The sequence below is a fragment of the Pristiophorus japonicus genome, chromosome 11 (genome assembly GCF_044704955.1).
Source record: "Pristiophorus japonicus isolate sPriJap1 chromosome 11, sPriJap1.hap1, whole genome shotgun sequence".
Lineage (NCBI taxonomy): Eukaryota > Metazoa > Chordata > Chondrichthyes > Pristiophoridae > Pristiophorus > Pristiophorus japonicus.
Genome location: NC_091987.1, coordinates 29,658,562 through 29,682,282, shown reverse-complemented (window position 1 = coordinate 29,682,282; position 23,721 = coordinate 29,658,562). Strand labels below are relative to the sequence as shown.

General features: G+C 45.0%; 1 protein-coding gene across 1 annotated transcript in view; it reads right to left on the bottom strand.

The window, feature by feature from the left end:
- Nucleotides 1-15,230, bottom strand: part of arhgap31 (Rho GTPase activating protein 31) — a 145,333-nt gene extending 130,103 nt beyond the window's left edge. Inside the window, exon 1 of the mRNA XM_070893293.1 lies at nt 14,592-15,230. Within this exon, the coding sequence (XP_070749394.1) occupies nt 14,592-14,694 (103 nt within the window). The 5' untranslated portion in view covers nt 14,695-15,230. The remainder of the gene's footprint in view (nt 1-14,591) is intronic.
- Nucleotides 15,231-23,721: the final 8,491 nt, after the last annotated feature.

The window sequence follows — 23,721 nt, the reverse complement described above, 5'->3', positions numbered from 1 at the left end:
ATCAGGGCCAATGAGGTTAAATCTATGTTTAAATTTGTCAAAGTTTGCAAACGCTGTAACATTTGCTAAAGTTTACATAAGTTTATCCCATGTTTTCAATGGTTCCGAGTGTTGATTAATGTAGAAATCGTTACAAATTTGTAAAAAGAGTTTAACACTGCCATAAAACACTGCAATTAAATTATGTTTCTCAGGGCCTAGTTAAGATTTATTGGATTTCCTGTAAGAATTTGTTCAAATGTCTAAGAATTTAACTTTTACAGAAAACATTTGTACTTAGTTGTTAAAATTTCTAGTTAAAGTTTACTAACCATATGAAACATTTTATGTAATAAAACAATCCTTGAAGTTAAAGAGAGCTGTGTCTGACTCTTCTGGTTGTGACCTCTATAGGAGACGCTCATTGGGTAAAAGCCTGTCCCACAAGTTGCCCTCTGATCTCCCTGTCCTCTCGAGCGATGCTCTCTGATCGCCCGGCCCTCTGACCACTCTGCCCCTCTGACCACTCTGCCCCTCTGACCACTCTGCCCCCTGACCACCCTGCCCTCTGACCACTCTGCCCTCTGACCACTCTGCCCTCTGACCACTCTGCCTCCTGACCACTCTGTCCTCTGACCATTCTGCCCCCTGACCACTCTGCCCCCTGACCATTCTGCCCCCTGACCACTCTGCCCCCTGACCACTCTGCCCTCTGACCACTCTGCCCTCTGACCCCTGACCACTCTGCCCTCTGACCATTCTGCCCTCTGACCATTCTGCCCCCTGACCACTCTGCCCCTTGACCATTCTGCCCCCTGACCACTCTGCCCCCTGACCACTCTGCCCTCTGACCACTCTGCCCTCTGACCACTCTGCCCCCTGACCACTCTGCCGTCAGAACACTCTGCCCACTGACCACTCTGCCCTCTGACCACTCTGCCCCTCTGACCACTCTGCCCTCTGACCACTCTGCCCCCTGACCACTCTGCCCCTTGACCACTCTGCACTCTGACCACTCTGCCCCCTGACCACTCTGCCATCAGAACACTCTGCCCACTGACCACTCTGCCCTCTGACCACTCTGCCCTCTGACCACTCTGCCCCTTGACCACTCTGCCCTCTGACCACTCTGCCCCCTGACCACTCTGCCCCTTGACCACTCTGCCCCTCTGACCACTCTGCCCTCTGACCACTCTGCCCTCTGACCACCCCGCCCTCTGACCACTCTGCCCTCTGACCACTCTGCCCTCGGACCACTCTGCCCTCTGACCACTCTGCCCCTCTGACCACTCTGTCCCTCTGACCACACTGCTCTCTGACCACTCTGCCCTCTGACCACTCTGCCCTCTGACCAATCTGCCCCCTGACCACTCTGCCCCTCTGACCACTCTGCCCTCTGACCATTAGGCCAGCTAATCACCCTGCCTGCTGACTGCCATACCCTCTGTCCAAACTGTCCTCTCGAGCGATGCCTCCTGCGGACATGCCACATTCCTTGATTCCTGCAGTCCAGGATCTTCTGCTCCGTTGACTCCTCCCCCAGTACGTCAAGGTCCAGACATTCCGCCATGGTGAAATTGATCAGGGCACAGCACATGATGACTTTCCCCACACCCCGATACCTGTCTCAGCACCTGAAATGGCTCTCCAGGTGGATGCATGTACTTGGTTGTATTTCCCCTCAGCCTTAGTCTGTGAGGCACGAAAATGCATCATCAGTGTCAGAACATGCATGTAATGACCGGACTGTGTGCAGTAAATGCATCATGACAGACCCCCGCTTCTGTGTCGCACACTGTCTGAATATTGAGGGAATGGAAGCATTTGTTGTTCTAATGGGGGCTTTTACTGCAACGTGTGTTCCATCACTCATCCCAGCACTGGGGCAGTCAGCAATCCTGCAGAAACCTAATGTCCTCTGCCTTTGCCCTGCCGTGGGCATTCCAAATTGAATGAATTATGGAAAATGGCATCTGTTACCTGCTGAATGCAGGCCCTCACTGCCCATTGATTAATCTGGCACAGATCTCCCCTGGATGCCTGGCATGATCCAGACGGGAAAACGTTGAGGATCGTGGTGACTCAGTTCTACAGTTAGGGCTCTGCTACATGCGGTCTGAGGCTTTAGGTCATCACGGAGCAAGTCGCAGAGTCGGCCCACGGCCTCCTTTGTAAAGTGCAGCCATCGCACAATCAGCTCCTCAAATGTCTCCTCGACTACCAGCTGAGGCCTCAACACTCTTGGGGAGTGAATACTTGCATGGGGCCATCTATGCTGCTGGTGTTCCACTCTCCTCTCTCTGGCTCTCTTCCTCCTCCTCTATGATAATGGCGAGCGGAGCCATCGACGAGACATTTTTTATTTCTCAAAAGGACTGCAAAACGACTGTCAGGATTTGCAGGATGAGAATGGCTTCAATACTTCCTGGATCTGCTGATTTGTTGACTATAGGTGCCCGCGTGCCTGAAACTCTGGGCGTAATTTAAAACCCGTTCTGAACCAGTGTAATTGCAGAAAATCCCTGTGTTACGGCTCATTAGCCTAGGGGTGGAGCCATTATAAACGAGCCGAGATGCGTTCGGGCACAGGGTTCGATAGATGGGTGTAAAAGGTCGAGGAAATCTTGGGCGTAATGTAAATTACGTGCTTAGTACACTTGCGGCCAATTTTCCTCAATCATTTACGCCAGCTATTTGCTTTGCACTTCAATTGCACGTGTCTCGAGTGCAAATCCACAGGAAATTCCACCCTGTATCTCCAGGGCAACTGTCTCGAATACATCCAAGTCTTAGACAGCAGATTTTATTAAAGTGATAAATGTCAGAACTGCTGCATTTAAAAGGCAATTAATTGATCCGCTGCAATGAGTAAATACAAAGACCACCTACCGAGGTCTTTATGAGCGCTCCTGAGCTGTTTCCTGACTGAATACAGTAACTAATAAATAACACAGCTTATAACGTGGCATTTTGTCCCTGATTTAGGGAAGGTGGGTTGTGAGCTTTTAGCTGTATGACTGACACTCGATAGTGAACCAAATATATATTTTTTGAGACAACTAAATGATAGACATTTGGGACATTTATGTTCTCATCAGTCACGGGCGTGAAAATTAAAATCCTCCAAGATTTGGAATAAGTGGTGTTTGCTGGTCTGCTGCTTTCACCCCTCACCCTGCTGTGCTCAGTGCCAGTACTGGAGAGGTCTGCTCAGAGTGGGCTAGATGGAGGCCTCAGCCTCAGGGGTGGGGGTATATGCATGTCGTAAGCAGAAAAACAAAAGATGTTAAGCTGTAGAAAACAGGGAATGCAACAGATTTGCTCCTTTCACATACAATCCCTAATTCCCCAAAATAATCAGGCTGAACTTCAAAATATTCATCCATTCCCATGTCTCTGCTATTTAACCCAGGCCAGCAGCTCTCTGTAGACTCCTCCCTGTCTCCCTATTCCCAACTGCACATCATTCTTTGTACAGTATTTATCATTTCAAGATGCGACTATATTTAGCGGCTCTTTGGCTCGGATTGTGAGAGACTGAGGTCTGTCCTTGCATTCCCACTGCTACAACCGGTTACCTTATCCTGATGCCAGAATGGTAGATCCACATTTCACTGGGTCTGCAGTTCCAGTGGGATAAGGGAGTTGAGCTTGTTAACACTATGGAGGAAGACCAGGTCTCTCTGTTGGCTGCACTGATAGAGCGTAAAAGTGCCTTCAATCTATGCTTCTCCTTTCAAAGTTCAATCACGTTCCTAATATGAGTCTAGAATTTCCATGTATCCGTTCAGGGAGATGAAGGTGCAGTGGAACCAGACTTCTGCCTGCCATTTTGGTCTCGCTATGACCCCGTCCCAAATCGCAGGGAATGGCGTCATTTCAATAATCAAGGCTAGTGCCTTGCACCTGCAGAGGTGCAACAGAGGCACCTGCTCCACTCAACCACCTGTCCCACTCAGCCACCTGTCCCACTCAGCCACCTGTCCCACTTAGCCACCTGTCCCACTCAGCCACCTGTCCCACATTGAGCCACCTGTCCCACTCAGCCACCTGTCCCACTTAGCCACCTGTCCCACTCAGCCACCTGTCCCACATTGAGCCACCTGTCCCACATTGAGCCACCTGTCCCACTCAGCCACCTGCCCCACTCAGCCACCTGCCGTGCTCTTGCGAGGGGAATGGGGTGGGGTTGGGGGCTGGGAGTGTTGGTGGTTGGGGCCTGAGGTCCTTATCAGGCCGAAGGTAATCAAGGTACTTTTTCCCCTGAGTGCTCTTTGACCACTCTTCTGATGACAATCAAGTCTTCTGCGATCGATTGCCATTTCCCTTCTCCAATACAGACCTCACTTCCAGCCCAGCTGAGAGCAGGCATGGGAATCCCTGGACACAAAAGGCTAGCTGAATCCTAAACTAGCTAGGGACCACACCTTCAGCTTTTTAATGTCTGCATTTCAATAATCTGAAGAACGCCTGTATATAACTTTTATTTTCCAGGCAAGCACAGGCTGACTTAACTGTCATTTTGTAGAAAAGTAAACTCTGAATCTGTAGAACATTTGTGGTGCAGGAAACAAATCGTCGATAATTGTTATTAAATACTACCCAGGCTCAGTAAATACAGAGTCCCTTAACAGTTTCAAATGCTTTTCTACGTCACTACACTAATGAGAACATCCATAGGTCAGTAGTGGGTGTACTTTAGAATTGTTTAGTTTTGAAAGATTTTTATAGACAAGACAAAAAGAAGCAACAAGAGGGAAGTTACAGAAATCACCAGTTCTGATGATAGGTCATCGACCTGAAACGCTAACTGTTTCTCTTTGCACAGATGCTGCCTGACCTGCTGAGTATTTCCAGCATTTTTGTTTTTATTTCAGATTTCCACCATCCGCAGTATTTTGCTTTTGTCACAGCAATTAATAACCCGTTGTCCAAGTTGCTGCCAATGTTAGCGGATGGTCACTTCATGCATTTCTATTACAGTCTATTATTTTAGTGAAGGCACCAACTTTTTTACAATAGATAACTGGCACCTTTACCCTGAAGGGACGTTGTTGATAACGAGCACGGGGTACATAAGAACATAAGAACATAAGAAATAGGAGCAGGAGTAAGCCATTTGGTTCCTCGAGCCTGCTCCGCCATTCAATAAGATAATGGCTGATCTGATCTTGGCCTCAACTCCACTTCCTTGTCCGCTCCCCATAACCCTTGACTCCTGCTATTGGTGGCTCTCTCTGAAATAAAGCAGGAAACATGGAAAAATAGAAAATAGGTGCAGGAGTAGGCCATTCGGCCCTTCGAGCCTGCACCACCATTCAAGAAGATCATGGCTGATCATTCACCTCAGTACCCCTTTCCTGCTTTCTCTCCATACCCCTTGATCCCTTTAGCCGTAAGGGCCATATCTAACTCCCTCTTGAATATATCCAATGAACTGGCATCAACAACTCTCTGTGGTAGGGAATTTCACAGGTTAACAACTCTCTGAGTGAAGAAGTTTCTCCTCATCTCAGTCCTAAATGGCTTACCCCGTATCCTTAGACTGTGCCCCCTGGTTCTGGACTTCCCCATCATCGGGAACATTCTTCCTGCATCTAACCTGTCCAGTCCCGGCAGAATTTTATATGTTTCTATGAGATCCCCTCTCATCCTTCTAAACTCCAATGAATATAGGCCTAGTCAATTCAGTTTCTCCTCATATGTCAGTCCTGCCATCCTGGGAATTATTCTGGTGAACCTTCGCTGCACTCCCTCAATAGCAAGAATGTCCTTCCTCAGATTAGGTGACCAAAACGGAACACAATATTCCAGGTGTGGCCTCACCAAGGCTCTGTTAAATTGCAGTAAGACCTTCCTGCTCCTATACTCAAAACCCCTAGCTATGAAGGCCAACATACCATTTGCCTTCTTCACCGCCTGCTGTACCTGCATGCCAACTTTCAATGAGAGCTCCATAGACCTGATTGTATTACAAACCCAGATCTGTGTGGCTCTCACCAGTTGCTGTATGCATGGAAACAGATTCACCACCTTTTAACCATCAATGATGGGCCTTTGGCTTACAGCGGGCCTTGATTTGGAGTAATGGGAGTAGGAATGATAAATAGGGAACTGTGGCTCACAGAGGTCACAGGTCTCTGTTGGACTGCTATTCCCCACAACTCCAAATTCATTGTAAAAGCACCTGATATTCCCAAGAAACTCAGAACTTAATTAACTAGAGAATTTAGCCTGGAAGTCATATTTATTCATTGCTGTTCATTGCTTTGTTATTGATCGGGCCTCTCCAAGGAAGTCTGTGTTTTCTAGAATCAGCGTGTATTCCTGTGTCACTTGGATCTATGAGCTTTGAAAGTCACAAATCACAACTTGCATTTCTGACTTGCACTACTGAGTTGGTAGCACTGTTGCCTCTCGGCCAAAAGGCTGTGGGTTCAAGTCCCAAGCCAGAGACTTAAATGCAAAAATTAAGGCTGACTTTCCAGTCCAGGCTGTCTTTTGGATGAGATGTTAAACCGAGGTCCTATCTGCCCTCTCAGCTGGATGTAAAAGATCCCATGGGCACTATTTTGAAAAAGAGCAAGGGAATTATCAGATCATTAGTCCAGGCCTCTGGATTACTAGTCCAGTAATATAACCACTATGCTATCATACCCAAAATATTTTCTATTTAATGGCTTATATATTGCAAAACTGCTTCAATAATACCGCATAACTTTAGTCTTATTTATATTGCTTAGTTTTCAAATTGTGATTCTGAGCTTTGTCTCTGGCCATTGCCCCTTCCTTAATGATTGAAGATGTTTTGCACAGTGCAGCCTCCTCCATTGCAGTATATACTGCTAAATGCATTTATGTGCTCCATTTACCACTATTCAAACTACTGCCCATATCTGACCCTTGAACCTTGGCTTTCAGGCCACTGTTCCATTTGTTCTTCTATTCCTTACTCTCTGGCTTGTCTCATTGGCCTAGAGGTTTTCTTAGCTGATTGCTTGTAGTTTGTGGAAGATCAGGTCCCTGTGCAGCAACATGCAGCATTCATTCAGATTTCAATCCTAACCTGAATGGATCATCACTAATATTCTGTTGCTGCAGATTTAACTGACTGTCACATCTGAGTTTAAAGACAATTATAATTCGAGGTTTGAGACTGCATAAAACAAATTGATATATGTAATTGACTTTTACTTACAAATCAGTGAATGTACAGGACCTAATGGGGATCATCAGTGAGAAAGCAAGTTGCGAGAAGGACACAAGAAATCTGCAAAGGGATATAGTCAGACTAAATGAGTGGGCCAAAATTTGGCAGATGTAGTATAATGTGGGAAAATGTGAGGTTATCCACTTTGGCAGAAAAAATAGAAAAGCAAATTATAATTTAAATGGAGAAAAATTGCAAAGTGCTGCAGTACAGAGGGACCTGTGCATGAAACACAAAAAGTTAGTATGCAGGAACAGCAAGTAATCAGGAAGGCAAATGGAATGTTGGCCTTTATTGCAAGGGGGATAGAGTATAAAAGCAGAGAAGTCCTGCTACAACTGTACAGGGTGTTGGTGAGACCACACATGGAGTATTGTGTACAGTTTTGGTCTCCGTATTTAAGGATATACTTGCATTGGAGGCTGTTCAGCGAAGGTTCACTAGGTTGATTCCGGAGATGAGGGGATTGACTTATGAAGATAGGTTGAGTAGGTTGGGCCTATACTCATTGGAGTTCAGAAGAATGAGAGGTGATCTTATCGAAATATATAAGATAATGAGGGAGTTCGACAAGGTGGATGAAGAGAGGATATTTCCAATCATAAGGGAAACTAAAACTAGGGGACATAATCTCAGAATAAGGGGCAGCCCATTTAAAACTGAGATGAGGAGGAATTTCTTCTCTCTGAGGGTTGTAAATCTGTGGAATTCTCTGCCCCAGAGAGCTGTGGAGGCTGGGTCATTGAATATATTTAAGGTGCAGATAGACAGATTTTTGAGCGATAAGGGAATAAAGGGTTATCGGGAGTGGGCAGGGAAGTGGAGCTGAGTCCATGATCAGATCAGCCATGATCGTATTAAATGGCGGAGCAGGCTCGAGGGGCCAAATAGTCTACTCCTGCTCCTATTTCCTATGTAGATAGAGGGCACATGCGAGGAATATCAAGCCAATGATTGTGTTAGCATTTTGGTTTTGCCCACAGAACAACCCCATCACCACCAGTTGGTTATTGCCTTTAGAATTGTCTCTGTGGTTCGTCTAATCTCTCTACTCTCAGGTTTGAATGTAGAGGCTGCTCTGAGGATTCTGGGAAGGCGTAATAACTAATTGACGCGCATTCTCAAATCATCCCCCGAGCAGGCAATTCAATTGCTCTTACCAGTTGGTTGGTTAAGAGTGGTTATGTTACAGGACTAGTAATTCAGAGGCCTGGACTCATAATCCACAGGACGTGAGTTCAAAAACCCACCAAGGCGGTTTGAGAATTTGAATTCAGTTTTAAAAATCTGGAAAGAAAAAGCTGGCATCAGTAAAAGTGATTATGAACTAGTTGATTGATGTCCTTTAGGGAAAGAAATCTGCCATCTTTACCCAGTCTGGCCTTTATAGGACTCCAGTCCCACACCAATGTAGTCGACTCTTAACTGCCCTCTGACCTAGCAAGCCACTCAGCTGTATCAAACTGCTACCAGCAGTTCAAGTAGAAGGCCCACCACCAATGTTTCCTTTAATTTATTTTTGTACGCGGTCCCTTTAAATTGCTGCGCGGCCCATTCAAATTTTGTGCATGCACCGTTTTTATAATGCAAAAGCTGGTGAGTGGCCTGCGCGGAACCTCACAGACTCTGTGCATCTGTGTGGCTGCACAGCTTCGAGCGAACATTCTTAGGAGCAACTCGGGAAAAAAAAAGAAAGACTTGGATTTATATAGCGCCTTTCACAACCACTGGACATCTCAAAGCACTTTACAGCCAATGAAGTACTTTTGGAGTGTAGTCACTATTATAATGTTGGAAATACGGCAGCCAATTTGCACACAAGCAAGCTCCCACAAACAGCAACGTGATAATGACTAATAAAAGCCGGCCCCATTAGTGATGTTCACATCCCGAGAATAAATATATTCAAAACAACGACAGCCAGCCCCAATATCTGTCTGCCTATCATATATAAAATAACACAGGGGACAACATTCAGCCTAGTAGTGCCAATTCACCAATAAATAAAGATAGTAAACTTTGAATGGTAGAATGCTAGTAGGCTATCTAATTCCATCACCTGTGTCTTCATCAAAGTATTGGAAAAAAGCAAATAACATGAAGTACATGATGAGTGGAATAATGTAAGCCGGGGAAAGCAGAAGCACCCAGTCTGGCAAAGGAAAAAATATATAAAATACTTGATTGTATGAGACTCTGCAAAGTACCCTGCAACCTAAACTTTTTGTGAATGAGGTCTGTGGAGAATGCACAGGTGTGGAACTATTGTCAAAGACTAGATTGGAAGTGTTTTGTGGATTGTTCCAGACATGAGTTTGGTGTGCGACAGAAAATAAATTATATCTTTGGGGGGGAAAAAACAACTTCATAACTGCGCAGCTTTCAACATGTTCCTGCACCTTGCCAGAGGAATTGTCACAACACATTCATTTTTTGTGAAGCATCAGATAAGATGTCCCTACTGGACCATAGGCATCTCCTGGGTGACAGAAGCAAAATTAAGCATGAACCCTAATCTCTTGAAGAGACCAAGTTACAATTTTCACGGATTGATGACCTGGTCCTATTCCTTAGGGGCATTAGGAGCTTGTGGTTCTCTGTAATAATGCTGATAATAGTACATCTCCACTCCATTAGTGGAGGCTGCTCGTCACTTGTCTAATTCTGAAGCAATTTTAATAAAGGGGCCCCTAAAGATTCACTTATAACATTGGTTATCGCAGGGTTACGTTGGAGAGTTTCTGTACTCATCAAGGTTAGTGAGGGGTGTTAGCAGAATTAGGTGCGGAGTAAAGCTTCCTTTACTCTGCCCCGACAATGCATGTTAACCCCAACCTCAGAAGTGTGCCTGATGCTGCCACAGAGTGACATGATTTTATTCCTCAACTAACTGTCATTATGACCTCTCAGTTTAGTGCCTGTTTATGCCAAGCGAAGAGCATTTTTATCACATTCGCATGGGAACCTGGACTGAGACAAGCCAAATCCATTTCATGTGGAGCCCTTACAAGGTATTGAGAAGAGACCTTCATTCTATTGGTTTGTGCTGTGTTTTGTGATTGCAGAATCAGAAGGACTGAAAGCTAACCCACTGCACCCCTCAGTCTCCCACTTATGACAAACAACAACTTTACTATGCAGCAAGGGAATGCAATGATCAAACTAGGGTCTCCCAGCATTTTAGGGCCATCGGTCCCTCTATTTTGAGGAAGATGATAGAAATGAATGCTTTTCATAGAAACTTGAAAGAATAAACAAAATTGCGGGAAGGCATGGTCTAGAAATGTGTTTCCAGAGAATGTGATTTCATTAGTGCAAATAAAAATAACAAAACAAAAGCAATAATGAGCCTTTATCACTTCTCAAGCAACTAATAATAGCTCACTGAGTAGACGTGTCAATGTTTCCTTCGTCTGGCTGTAGAGTGAGAAATGATTGACGACAAGTACAAAAAGACCCTGTTAGATATCAGTCACTGGCCGCCATTGCAATGAAGTGATATGAGTGGGTTTTGATTCAACAATGTAAAGGACACAACTGATGTGGCAGGTCATCAGAGATATGGTCAGCATTGCCTCATGACTCCCAGGACTTGGCAGTAGATCCATAAGAAATTCTATGCATTGATAGAGAACACAAAGATAGGATATAAATCTCACTGTAAAGTAGGAGTTATATGGCATGAAGAAAAGTTTGGGTTGTTAAAGATAAATGTAAAAGTACTGTACTCATGGGGAGAAATGTTAGTGAGGATGTAGGAAATAATAGAAAATAGTATTATTGTGTAATTGAAATTATACAAGCAAGGAGATGGCGAGGGAAATGTGCTGCAGGGAAGGAACTGCTCTCACGTTTAAAGGCTAAATTGGCACACCTCCCGAATTCACAGTGTGGACCAGTTGGTGGAGTCGTTGACAAGAAACAGGACACTCCTTATGTGGATGCTGTTGTTGAGTTGTTAGGTAGGGACAGCTTGGAAGACATGGGGCCTTCAGAGGATGGAGAAGAGTAACAATAAAAACCTGCATTTATATAGCACCTTTAATGCAGTGAAACATCACAGTTGGGGCAGAACTTGTTATTCAAATATACTTGGATTTGCATGATACGTTACATCAACATCTCCACATATATAGATCGTGCTTAACTGTCTGATAGCGCAAGTAATGATAGTGCAGTACACAAATGGGTAAAGGTGCTTATTGACTCATAATGTACTATCTACTCACTTCATAAAGCAAAGACACATAGCTACATAAATACTGCGGCAACAAGAGCGGGTGAGGGGCTGGGCATTCTGTGGCGAGTGTCTCACCTCCTGACTCCCCAAAGACTTTCCACCATCTACAAGGCACAAGTCAGGAATGTGATGGAATACGTGCCACTTGCCTGGATGAGTGCAGCTCCAACAACACTCAAGAAGCTCGACACCATCCAGGACAAAGTGGCCCGCTTGATTGACACCCCATCCACCACCTTCAACATTCACTCCCTCCACCACCAGTGCACCATGGCTGCAGTGTGTACCATCTACAAGATGCACTGCAGCAACTCACAAAGGCTTCTTCGACAGCACCTCCCAAACCTATGACCTCTACCACCTAGAAGGACAAGGGCAGCAGGCGCATGGGAACACCACCACCTCCACGTTCCCCTCCAAGTCACACAGCATCCTGACTTGGCCGTATATCGCCGTTCCTTCATCGTTGCTGGGCCAACATCCTGGAACGCCCTCCCTAACAGCACTGTGGGAGTGCCTTCACCACAAGGACTGCAGTGGTTCAAGAAGGGGCTCACCACCACCTTCTCAAGGGCAATTAGGGATGGGCAATAAATGCTGGCCTTGCCAATGATGCCCACATCCTGGAATGAAAAAAAAAAACAACCTTCTTGACTTCAAGTCAAAGCAAAATTGTTTTACTCAATACATCAGCAAATGTAATTTCCCTTGCTGGAAGCAGACGTCAGCACAGAAGCACACAATGCGGAAGCTTTTAAAAAAGCCGAAAGCCAGGGTGAGTCAGAGAGCACTGATGATGAAAGGATAGCTCTGGTGAAGGGTGATGAGGAGCCAGTCGGTACACGGAAGTGTGCTGCGTTCTCCCCCTGAGTTACACGAAGATATCGTGGCCAACAGTATTTTTGTGGAGCCAGGATGAACAATTCTGCAGACATGGCACAAGCTCTGCCCATTTGCACACCAATTTCAATCAAGGTTCTACAACTGGCATGAGGACCCCGGTTGGCATGTGCAAGGCGCTTAACGCCTGGTTCCAGCGGGCACCCTGCTCACCTAAAAGTTGCCTGCTTCCAAAAAGGCATTCAGCGCACTTTCGGGGGAAATCGGGCACGGCTAATCACAATCTAAAATTGATTTTACGCCCAAAAAACGAGCAGATATGCTGATGAACTTCTCCACTTCTCCCCCATTGCTAGCAGGTATGAACTGGAGTTAAATACTCACTATTGAATTACAACCACAACAGCAACAACTTGAAATGCATTGAACGGTGAGAAGTTGCTGTATATGAGCGGTAGATACAAACTAAACGTGATGCACATTACAACAACAACAATACAATTTGTATTTATATAGTGCCGTTAATGTAGTGAAACGTCCCAAGGTGCTTCACAGGTGTATTATAAGACAAAAAATTTTTAATTACCCCCCCTCTCACAGGTTTCTACCATAATTAAGCACAAATTTCTCATAGCTAGCTCTTAACAAGTCTTTAAAAGTGGGGTTTTCCCCCTGAACTTTTAACTAATGTTTCTAATGAGAGTTTGACTACTCTGAGCGCTAACACAAACAAATAATATGTTGACGCTCCCCACTGGCAGTCCCTCCCCCTTTATTTGAGGCTGTTTCTTCGCTAAAATGAGCAAACATAAGAGATTCAGCTCGAACGATTTGACCTCCCGAACCACCCTTGAACAATTGGACTTGGTCAGACCCGAAACACTTTTATTGATGTAGTGTAGCACTCCTTGTGCCCTCTTCACAAGTGCAGAAAAGAGCTCACCGCTAAAGCAAGTGGAAGTGTATTCGAAAAAAAAATGCTTTGTTTCCCAACAAAATGAAGAGGAAGCAGTCTCGTGCTGGCAGAGTGATGATATAAGCAATCTCCAGTGATTCGCTAACCAGTGGGCTGGATTGATGTGGGCCTTCCTGGCACTTTTGGACAAACAATGACAACTCAAGTTGAACGATAGCCAATGAATCATATGTAATACATATAATATGTATCATTGGAGATGTGTGTGTGAGTGTGTGTGTCCACATAAATATATGAGGTATTGTTCTTTTAACAATCAGTGGAGACATGCTCAGTTTATGCAAATACACGGGATAGAGTTTCTAAAGGAGAACATGACCTGCTGTAAGAAATCCAAGGAACCTTTCCCTGTAATATGCTCCTCAGCCACTTTCAACCTCGTCTGAACCCCTGGTTTCACAGAAATTATTATTTTTTCCACCTGCCAACAGCCGAGAATTTCCAGCCATGAAATTCCTTCCGTCTCCTTTGTAGCATCGTTGAATCGTGCAGTCACTGAGAAAAATCTGTTTGCCAGCTGTTTGGGAACCAGCCAATGATTTCAACCTGTAGTTTGAGATCAATTCCTACCTTTCTTTTTGCAACTACAGTCGAGCATTCTACAGACCGGCGGTGCCCCTCCCCCATCCTATCTTCCCCCTCCTCCCCCCCCATCCTCCCCACCCCCCTCATCACCTCTGTCACATACTGTCACTAGAAAAGACAAATTCTCCTCCAGACTGATTACCTGCCTGATTTAACAAATGACTGACCATAGAGTTAGCGAAAGCTTTTTTTTAAACTAGAAATGACTTTACAAGTGTAGCAGTCCTGCCTAACGCACTGCCATTTAATATTTGTTGTGTGTGTTAGTTACTGTATCGCGTTTACATTTTAGTCGATAAATTGTTGTCACACTGCTACACATTGCAAGGAATAAACTGTAAGTGATTGTGTTAATGCAGTTCCACCAAGAAATCATAGAGTTGGCAAAGGAGCAGTGAGGTGATGTCCGAGGAGGCAATGATTCGAAACCAATTGACTGCACAAAAATGAGAGTAAGCGCAAAGCTTGCAAATGTACAGGACTTGCATGGAAATTCTTTTGAAGTTCCACATTTTGATGTTATAGGCAGACCGTAAAATACAAAGGATCCACTGATGCTGCATGTAAATTTCTACCGTTTCCAAGTTAGGGCTGGTGCGATTTAGTTTGACGGAATAAATGCTCCTTTCACCGGGCTGCCGATTGCACTGCAGCACAGTTTACAACAGAAATAGAAACGCTGGTGTTGCGCAGTGATTAACAAGACACCCTTAGAAGCAGCTTTTAAAAATAACATCAAACATAATAAGCGTTTACTTTACCATCCTGTCCGGAGTTCTGTAAGTATTCGCCCAGGTCACAGCCAAATGCAGTGTCCTTCGCACCCTTCCGTTTTCCTTTCTGTTTTGCTCCCTTGTTCTTCATGGGTGAACAAGATGACTTAAATAATCTTTGCCTCAAATTGCTCTACCACGAGAGCTGTCTGAAAACAACCATCAGTTTTAAAAAGACCAAAATCTGCGAATCTGCCTCAGCCAACAGGCAGAGCGGACTCACATCCTGACACGACGCTTAGTCAGTAAGGAGTCATAGAAAATGACTTTTACAGAGTCCACATTGTGGGCGAAAAGAAACGATAGGATCCCTTGGTTGTCCTTTCACGAGAGACAATTCCACTTCTTGGCAGCAAATTCGGTAAGTTTAGACAGCTTCAAATTTGTAGAAAAAGTTTTCTCTCTCTCACTTCTGGGCCCCGTATGACTGAGATTTTAAACATCAGCTTCCTGTGCCTTTCTTAAAAGTTTTTTCCCTTCCAAAGCATGTCAATGGTTTATCGATTTGTGCTCAGGAAATGCTGTAAGAAACCAAGGAAGTGAGGCACGAAGGACAAGCGTTACTGTTAGCCGGGCCTGACAGCAGGGAGATAACGGCCCCAGCCTTTAATAGTCACAGCCTGACAGGAAACCTGGTGTAGGCCAGGCTTAGTGCTCAGTGCTAAACCACATCCTGTTGCAAAGTCTCTGTTTCAAAACACATATACACACACACGCAGAAGAACAAAAATGTCCTATGGTTTTTATTAAGTGAATACCAAAATGTTATGACATAGGTATAATTATGGAGAGGTCTTTACCACATAGCTGTCTAATATTACTTTTCTACCATAATTAATTACTCATTAAAAATGCTTTATTTCATGAGCAGCGAGCTGAGCTATAGTATTAGTCACAAACTGTTTATTTTTAAAACGAGGACTCCACTGCAAAATCAAATCAATGCTTAATTTCCTACAATGTGTTCCAGTTTCTTTCTCCCGAAACTTTGTGCATTCTTCTTAAAGGAAATTCTTTAGATTTATTAATAATGTGGATGCCCGCATTTATTCTGGATAACTTACTGAGATTTCTCATACCTATCCACAACTGGACAAAATGTCAAACAGAATGAGCTCTGTTGATTTAACCTGCAGCCCAGAGCTGTGAAGCTGGTACCACATTACACAGGAGGTGCTTGTATAAAATCCCAGGGTAACGGGGAGTAAACAACTTATTATTTGGGAGTCAGATTTGCTCAATTTGTGCAGGCAAAGTACAACACGTGTTTCTCGTCATAAATGAAAAAAATAAGGATTTTTTTTTAAGGATTTTTCTTCTTGATTAGATGTAGCTGGGACAGTGCTTAATGAACGTTTGAACGAAAGTCAGAACTTGTATTTATATAGCACCTTTCACGACCTCAGGACTTCCCAAAGAGCTTTACAGCCAATGAAATGTAGTCACTGTTTGTTGTTGACTGTATACAGCTCTCCAATCTGTGTCAGGGCTCCAAATGACAAGTCACAATCTCTGCCAGAAACCACCCAGAACAGCATTTATATGTGAAAATGTATAGAAGTGTTTTGTTCTGAGGTTAAATAAGTTGACACTGTGTACCCCCAAAAATGTAATCACGTTGACTGGGTTATCAAATCTTGTTGATAATTAAAGGACAGAAGTGTTTCTTTTCTTTTACCGTTTCCTTTGCTTTTATCCAGTTCTCTGCTGTGGGTTCCACTGGTTCCATCCACTCCCTAGACCCTCACTGAGGGAAGCATTTTTCCTGGGGTCAGCCATGGCTCTGTGGTAGCACACTCACTTCTGGGTCAGAAGATTGTGGATTCAAATCCCACTCCAGACACTAGAGCACAAAAGTCTAAACTGACACTCCAGTGCAGTACTGAGGGAGTGCTGCACTATCAGAAGGTGCTGTTTTTTGGATGAGATGTTACACTGAGTCCTCTCAGGTGAATGCAAACAAATCCCATGGCGCTATTTTGAAGAAGAGCAGGGGAGTTATCCCCGGTGCCCTGGCCAATATTTATCCCTCAATCAACATCACAAAAACAGATTATCTGGTCATTTACTTTATTGCTGTTTGTGGGTGCTTGCTGTGTGCAAATTGGCTGCCATGTCTTCAACATTACAACACTTTAAAAAAAGTACATCATTGTCTGTAAAGCGCTTTGGGACATCCTGAGGCCCTGAAAGGCACTATATAAATGCCAATTTTTCTTTCCTTTTTTTTTATTGTTGATAATTAAAGCATTTTTCTTTTACAGTTTCCTTTATTTTTCTCCCCTTCCCTGTGGTTGGATCTATTGGTGCCATCAGCCCCTTGGACCCTCACCAAGAGTGGCATCCTTCATGTGTGGACCTGGACGCTGAGAATCAGCAGGCTAATAACTCATGAAGTCCCTTCTATCCTCACCCAGCACCCATGCACCTGTGCACTTTCAGAAGATATGGATAGCGATCCGGAGTAGCAATACATTAGCTCAGGACACTCAGGGACAGAAATTCCTTATCCCCCTGGTTGGGGGCTGTAACCTCTCTGGGGCCGGACGTTCTGCGCCCAATGCAGAAGTCCCGCCCTGGAAACAAAATTCGGGTTACCGCCCCCTCACAGGAAGTGGAGCGTAATGTCACGCTTTACTTCTTTTCGGGGCGGGATCGGGGGCGCTACCCGGGCCGCATTGTGGAGCTCTGCAGGCCCTTTGGTGGCCTCCATTAGATCACAAGGGTGCCCTGGCCACAGCCCGGCACCGAAACAGAGTGCGGGGCTGCACGATCGCAGCCCGGGCCTTGCGAAAGGAGCGGACAATAGCTCGACTGGTAAGTGGGGGGCGTAACAAAAATGATGGCGCAGCGCACCTCCCCTTTAAGTTTCGCCCCGCGGTGGAGGTGCAGCCCGTTTCGCGCCCCGCGAGGCTGGCATGTGCATCACCTATTGAAGCCTCACCGGCCCTGGTCAATTTCAGCCACGGGCCGAAAAGGGATCGGCGTGCAAGGCGATGACATAATCGACAGAGGTGCAGCGGCCCTACCCGTGGGGCACAGTGCTAATGCATTCGCGCCTCCGCTAACTCCCGCACAATTTCATGGGAGTCAGTAGTGCCCGCACCCCACCACCCCCGCCCTCCACCCTCCCCCCCCCTCCGGGCAAAAGCACTTTCGTGCCCCCTTGGCGCCCCCAGAGGTGCTAACGAGAGGCGCACAACAGGGGAATTTCAATCCCTCAGTGATATTTTGGGGGGAAGAAGGTGAAGGTAAGATTGAATGTTAAATCTTTAAGTCATGCTCAGAGAGGGTAGTAGAGAGGGGATACCCACTTTTTATTAGCTTGCTTTGTTTGAAAAGTAGCCAAATCTGTACAATTCTGGCTTTTACCAGACAGAGTTCTTTAAAGAGCCCTTTCATTTTTATGGTGTCATTTTACAGGTTCTGAAAAAAAAGTTTGAAAAATAATGTTTATACAGCACTTCAAGACAGCTTCATTAAACTAATATTGGACATTACAAAGACATTGACAGATAGAAAATCAAATGTGAGAATGATTTTAATTTATGATCCATTTTTGAAGCCTTGTAAACGTGAGGCTGCTTCAAATTTCTATGACATAAATATGTATATAACGCTGATAGATTTGAGTGGAGCCTCATAAGGCAGAATTAGAGGAGAAAGAGGTGATGTTCAAGCATTACCATGGTCTATATAAAAAGATAATTTCTTCAGTCAGCCTCGCTCCTACTTTGTTTGGGTGATTTTATGACGATGTCAGTCAGTGCTTGGCACTGTTTTATCTGGAGTCCTGACAACTAAAGGCAGAGGTGACACTGTGGCTATTTTTGGAATGCCTTGTTCACTCCCAGCTTTTTCATTGTTTCGATAATTTCCTTTCTAATACTGCATTCTTATCAGCTCCTGAAACAATTAAACTCACCGCCCCATTCTAACACCAAATTGTAAAGATTATGGCATAAATCTCCAGTCCTTCCACAGCAATCAGTTCTGTATAGTGATTCTTATTTGTTTGAAAGATTGGCCAACATTGTATTGCACGATGGGTTGCAACGTAAAATGTTAGACAAATATTGAAAAAGACAAACCGTGAAGAACGGTGAGACAAATATTGAAAAAGCGGCAAACCGTGAGGAATTGCAGACTCAACCTTTCTTCATCCAGTCTGGTGTAAACTGCTTCTGGCGTCCTAGCTGCTGTCTGTAACTTGACAGTACGAAACATGGGGGAAGAATTGATCTGATCATTACGGGTCCCAACAGCACAGATATATTCAAAAGAATGTCTTTGTGATTTTACTGCACATAACGATCAGAGCAATCCCTCCCTTATATGGACTATGTATATCCTATCAGTTATATGTTGCCAAATGCCAACTGGATGGACATTTAGGTAAATCTTATCGGTCTAAGCACAGAGGGAAAGTAATAAATAATAAATTCTAACCAATAATCTTCGAGACAACAAATCCAGATGTTGGTAATATGCTCATTCATGCCTTTGTCACCTCCCGACTCAATTACTCCAATTCTTTCTTGACCAACCTTTGATCCTCCACCCTCCATAAATTTCAGCTTATCCAAAACTATGCTACACAGATCCTATCCTGCATCATGTGCTGCTTGTCCATTACTCCATATTCGCTGACCTACATTGGCTCCCAGTCCCACAATGCCTCAAATTTAAAATTCTCATTCACTGGTTAAATCACTCTATGGTCTCGCCTCTCCCTATTTCTAAAGCCTTCTCTAGTTCTACAACCACTGCTCCCTTCCTCTGACTCTGGCCTATGTGCATCCCCAGGCCTTTGCCCCACATTGGTGGTTGTCCCTGCATATTCTTGGTTCCCACTCTTTGGAATTCCCTCCATATACCCCTCCACCTCTGCACGTTTCCCTCCTCCTTTAAGATCCTCCTTAAAATCCACCTCTTTGACCAAGCTTTTTGTTATCCCTCCTAATCGCTCTATCTTTCGCACATTGGACGGTGGGGGGGGGGGGATTGTGTGGTTGCAGACTGCCACCAGAGACCCATGGAAATGGTCCCCGGGAAGGTATCAGCAAGTACATGATTGCGATGAGTGGGTCAGTATTTCTGTTCCTCCTAGTCTGCAAGTAACTTTAAAAAATGTTTTAAGACATACTCACCTGTACCTGGATCCTTGCTGCCACTAGTTTTTACCAGTGGGCTGGAGTCTATGCAAGCTGTTAGTTGGGCCTGTGATTCAAATGGCTTGTGCTTAAAACACTGTCATTTAATGAGGCCCTCCCACCTCTGTGGCAGACAGCCTTACCATGCCTGTTGTCAGGTTAATAAAAATAGTGGGGGGCAGGAATGTGGCACAACCACTCGCCCTGCCATCTTACCCCTCCGCCCGTACTGTTCCCGCTGGCCAGGGAGGATTAACTTTGGCCCTAAACGCTCAGAAGAAAACTTGAATTGAGGCAAATCCTGGATTACTTTTTAACGATGCACTGCTCACAGCTCCAATATAATATTCACTTCTGAATTGAATAAATGATTCATAAAAGGAATTCTCCCAGAATCAGCACAATCTGACTTGTATACTGACTGGAATATTCATGAGGCTCCTTTGCTCACACTAAGCACCATTTTATCGCTGTCAGAGTAAATAGACAACCTCTTCTCAGGTTTCTGCCAATACCAATCTTGAGGAGTCTAGTCACGCATAGATTGGCCCGGATTGCCTTGTTCTCCAATTCTCCTCCTTCCTTATGCTAAAGCATCTGGCCTTCACTTGGCACCTCCAAATGATGGAACAGATGAGCAGGGAAATGTGGAAGAGAATCATGAGTGTTATCTGCATTGAGCTTACTTACTATGCTTGGTGTGGTACGCTGTACAACCTTCGTCACTGCATGTTTAGACCGCTTTCATTTAAAGCTACCTCTGAATCAGAAAAGTCATGATCCGTCTAAGCTGGTTGAGTTCAACTCGCTCTTTAGTAGGGTTAGCAACCCTCCAGGATTGTCCTGGAGTCTCCACGAATTAAAGATTAATCTCCTACACGCTGCTGTGGGCAATCTGGGAGAAAAATCAGAGAGGCATTAAAATAAATTATATGTATTTTTCATTTGCTTTGAACTCTTTTGTTTATTAGTTATAAAGGTATTGGAGATGGGAAAAGGCAGTTTGATCGGGTGAGGGGAGGCGGGAGACTTGGCAACCCTACCCTTTAGTCTTGAAAGAATGGGAGAAGATCAATCTGGTCTTTGCTGGGGGAAGGGGATGTGTTGGGCAAGCAGAGAGAACCTTCCCGAGAACAGGCAGTGAATCTGGCTATTCCTGTGAAACAAATAAAATGTGTCAAAAGGCAGACATTCGTTGCAAAGGACTGTTTGACGTGATTTGTGAGGCACGGCTGCAATGCATTGTGTTCTGTTTTGAATTGCTGACTCTCCTCAACAGGAAAAGACTGCCCCAGTGGAGGCAGACAAGAAAGCAAACAAATGAGTGCGGATTGTAAAAGACAGACACCCATAAGTGGGCCTTGAAAGGTGGGCGGGGAAGGGGGATTACTTTAAATGGCCACAAGACAGGCTCCCCTCCCCTCAACAAGCCCACTTGTACTGCTGGGAATAACTACATTTTAGTAATGGGCAATCAGGATTTTTCAAGCTAAAACTTTCAATGAATGAAAAAGAAAGACTTGAATTTAGATAGCGCTTTTCACGGCCTCAAGATGCCTCAAAGTGCTTTACAGCCAATGAAGTGTCATCATCATCATAGACAGTCCCTCGAAATCGAGGAAGACTTGCTTCCACTCTAAAAGTGAGTTCTCTGGTGGCTGTACAGTCCAATGAGGGAATTACAGTCTCTCTAACAGGTGGGGCAGATAGTAGTTGAAGGAAAGGGTGCGTGGGGAGCCTGGTTTGCCGCACACTCCTTCCTCTGTCTGCGCTTGATGTATGCATACGCCGGGTGACGAGACTCGAGGTGCTCGGCGCCATCCCGGATGCTCTTCCCCCACTTTGGGCAGTCTTGGGCCGGGGATTCCCAGGTGCTTGTAGTAGAGCACTTGCTTAGGGAGTCTCATCTCCACCAACCTGACCCCACCACACAGTACACCCCCCCCCCCTCAGAGACGTGGACCATATACAACAGACACCTCAAGGCGCTGGAGAAGTACCCTCTGCAAGATCCGGCAAATCCACTGGGAGGATCGATGCACCAACGTCGGTGTTCTCGCCCAGGCCAACATCCCCAGCATCGAAGCACTGACCACACTCGACCACACTCAACACTTTTGAAGTGCAGTCACTGTTGTAATGTCAGAAACGTGGCAGCCAACTTGCCCACAATCAGTAATGTGATAATGACCAGATAATCTGTTTTAGTGATGTCAGTTGAAGGATAAATATTGGCCAGGATACCGGGGAGAACGCCCCTGCTCTCTTTGGAATAGTGCCATGGGATTGTTTACGTCCATCTAAGACAGCAGACGGGGCCTCGGTTTAACATCTCATCCGTAAGATGGTGGCTCTGACAATGCAGCACTCCCTCAGTCTTTCACTGGGAGAGTCAACCCAGATTAACTTAACAGCAATAGTCCAACCATCACATTACCAAGTAATCCAGGTACCACTTCAATCTACGTTTAAAGTAATACAGGTATTCACTTATACATTTCTTCAATATCATTATTTTTTTAACGGGAGGTGGTGGGGGCAGAGGCAGTATTTCTTTCTTTGGTGATTAACAGGGCACTACCTTCATTGATAAAAAAAAGTTTATTTGAGGAGGGGAAGAGGCGGAAGATCCCTCCATCACTTTCATCATTATCTGTGTCGCAGCAGTAACCTCAGTGGAATTGTTTGCAGCAGTGTAGAACAGGCACGCCAGGCGGTCACAATGGATGCCTGCTCGATTGACATTGTGAGAGGTCTTTTGGCAGCCTGAAGTGTTGCATCACGTTGTATATGGGAAAGCAACATGATCAAATGGAAGTAGATTTAAATGATTTCTCGTGTTTTCCTCTCTGTTTACAACAGGATTGCATTGTGTGCTCTGCCAGCCCATCTGGAGTGAGCATGAAGGAGAAGCTTCATGGGCAAAGGAGCTCTTAAAGGGGCAGAGGCCCTTTTTTGCCCAGTAACTTTTTACTGTTTCATTTCTGTGGATGGAATGTTTATTTCCAACAAAACAGCTGAACATTGGGGTATATTTTCCAACCAGCATTACACCAACATCAACAACTTATTATAGAATTATAGAATCTTACAGCACAGAATGAGCCATTCAGCCTGTGCCGGCTCTTTGAAATAGCTGTCCAATTAGTCCCACTCTCCTGCCCTTTCCCCATAGCCCTGAAAATACTTTCTTTTCAAGTATTTATCCAATTCCCTTTTGAAAGTTACTATTGAATCTGCTTCCACCACCCTTTCAGGCAGTGCGCTCCAGATCATAAGGGGCCAGATTTTGCTCCCCAAATAATGGTGAGGCAAATGGCACTCGCTGTTATTTATGCGCAAACACTCCAGCAACTTCAGGCGAGGGGCAGATGCGCGGTTAAACGCAGAAATCCAAAAGTTGCCGTCGCAGATGCTCTGCTGTTAGCTTCATGCAATCAGCATGTCGCTGTCTGGCTCACCATTAAAATCCTTGAATGGTGAGAAGTTGCTGTGAAAGAGCAGTAGGTATGAACAAACCTTGACATAAAGTTAATTCTTGTCCATTCCAGACTAAGTACACTTTTAACGATGTGATAAGTTTTAATTACTGCTAATCAACCTCTCTGGCATTGAAAATGATCTATTACAAGTATGGAGTCTAATTATTTCATGGTCGTGGTCGCTGAGGCGTGAGTCCAGGGATCGGAGAGGCCTATAAAAGGCCGCGAGAGACAGCGGGAGTTCGTGGTCGCTGAGGCGTGAGTTCAGGGATCGGAGAGGCCTATAAAAGGCCGCGAGAGACAGCGGGAGTTCGTGGTCGCTGAGGCGTGAGTCCGGGGCCAGCGAGAGGCCTATAAAGGCCCAGCTTGTGCAGCTACAGGGAGAAGGCAAAAAAGAAGTAGAAAGAAAGAGGAAGGTGACGTCACAGCCAAGGGGGTAAGTAATTGGCTGGTGATTGGTGAGTCGTTTTTCTTTTTTCTCTT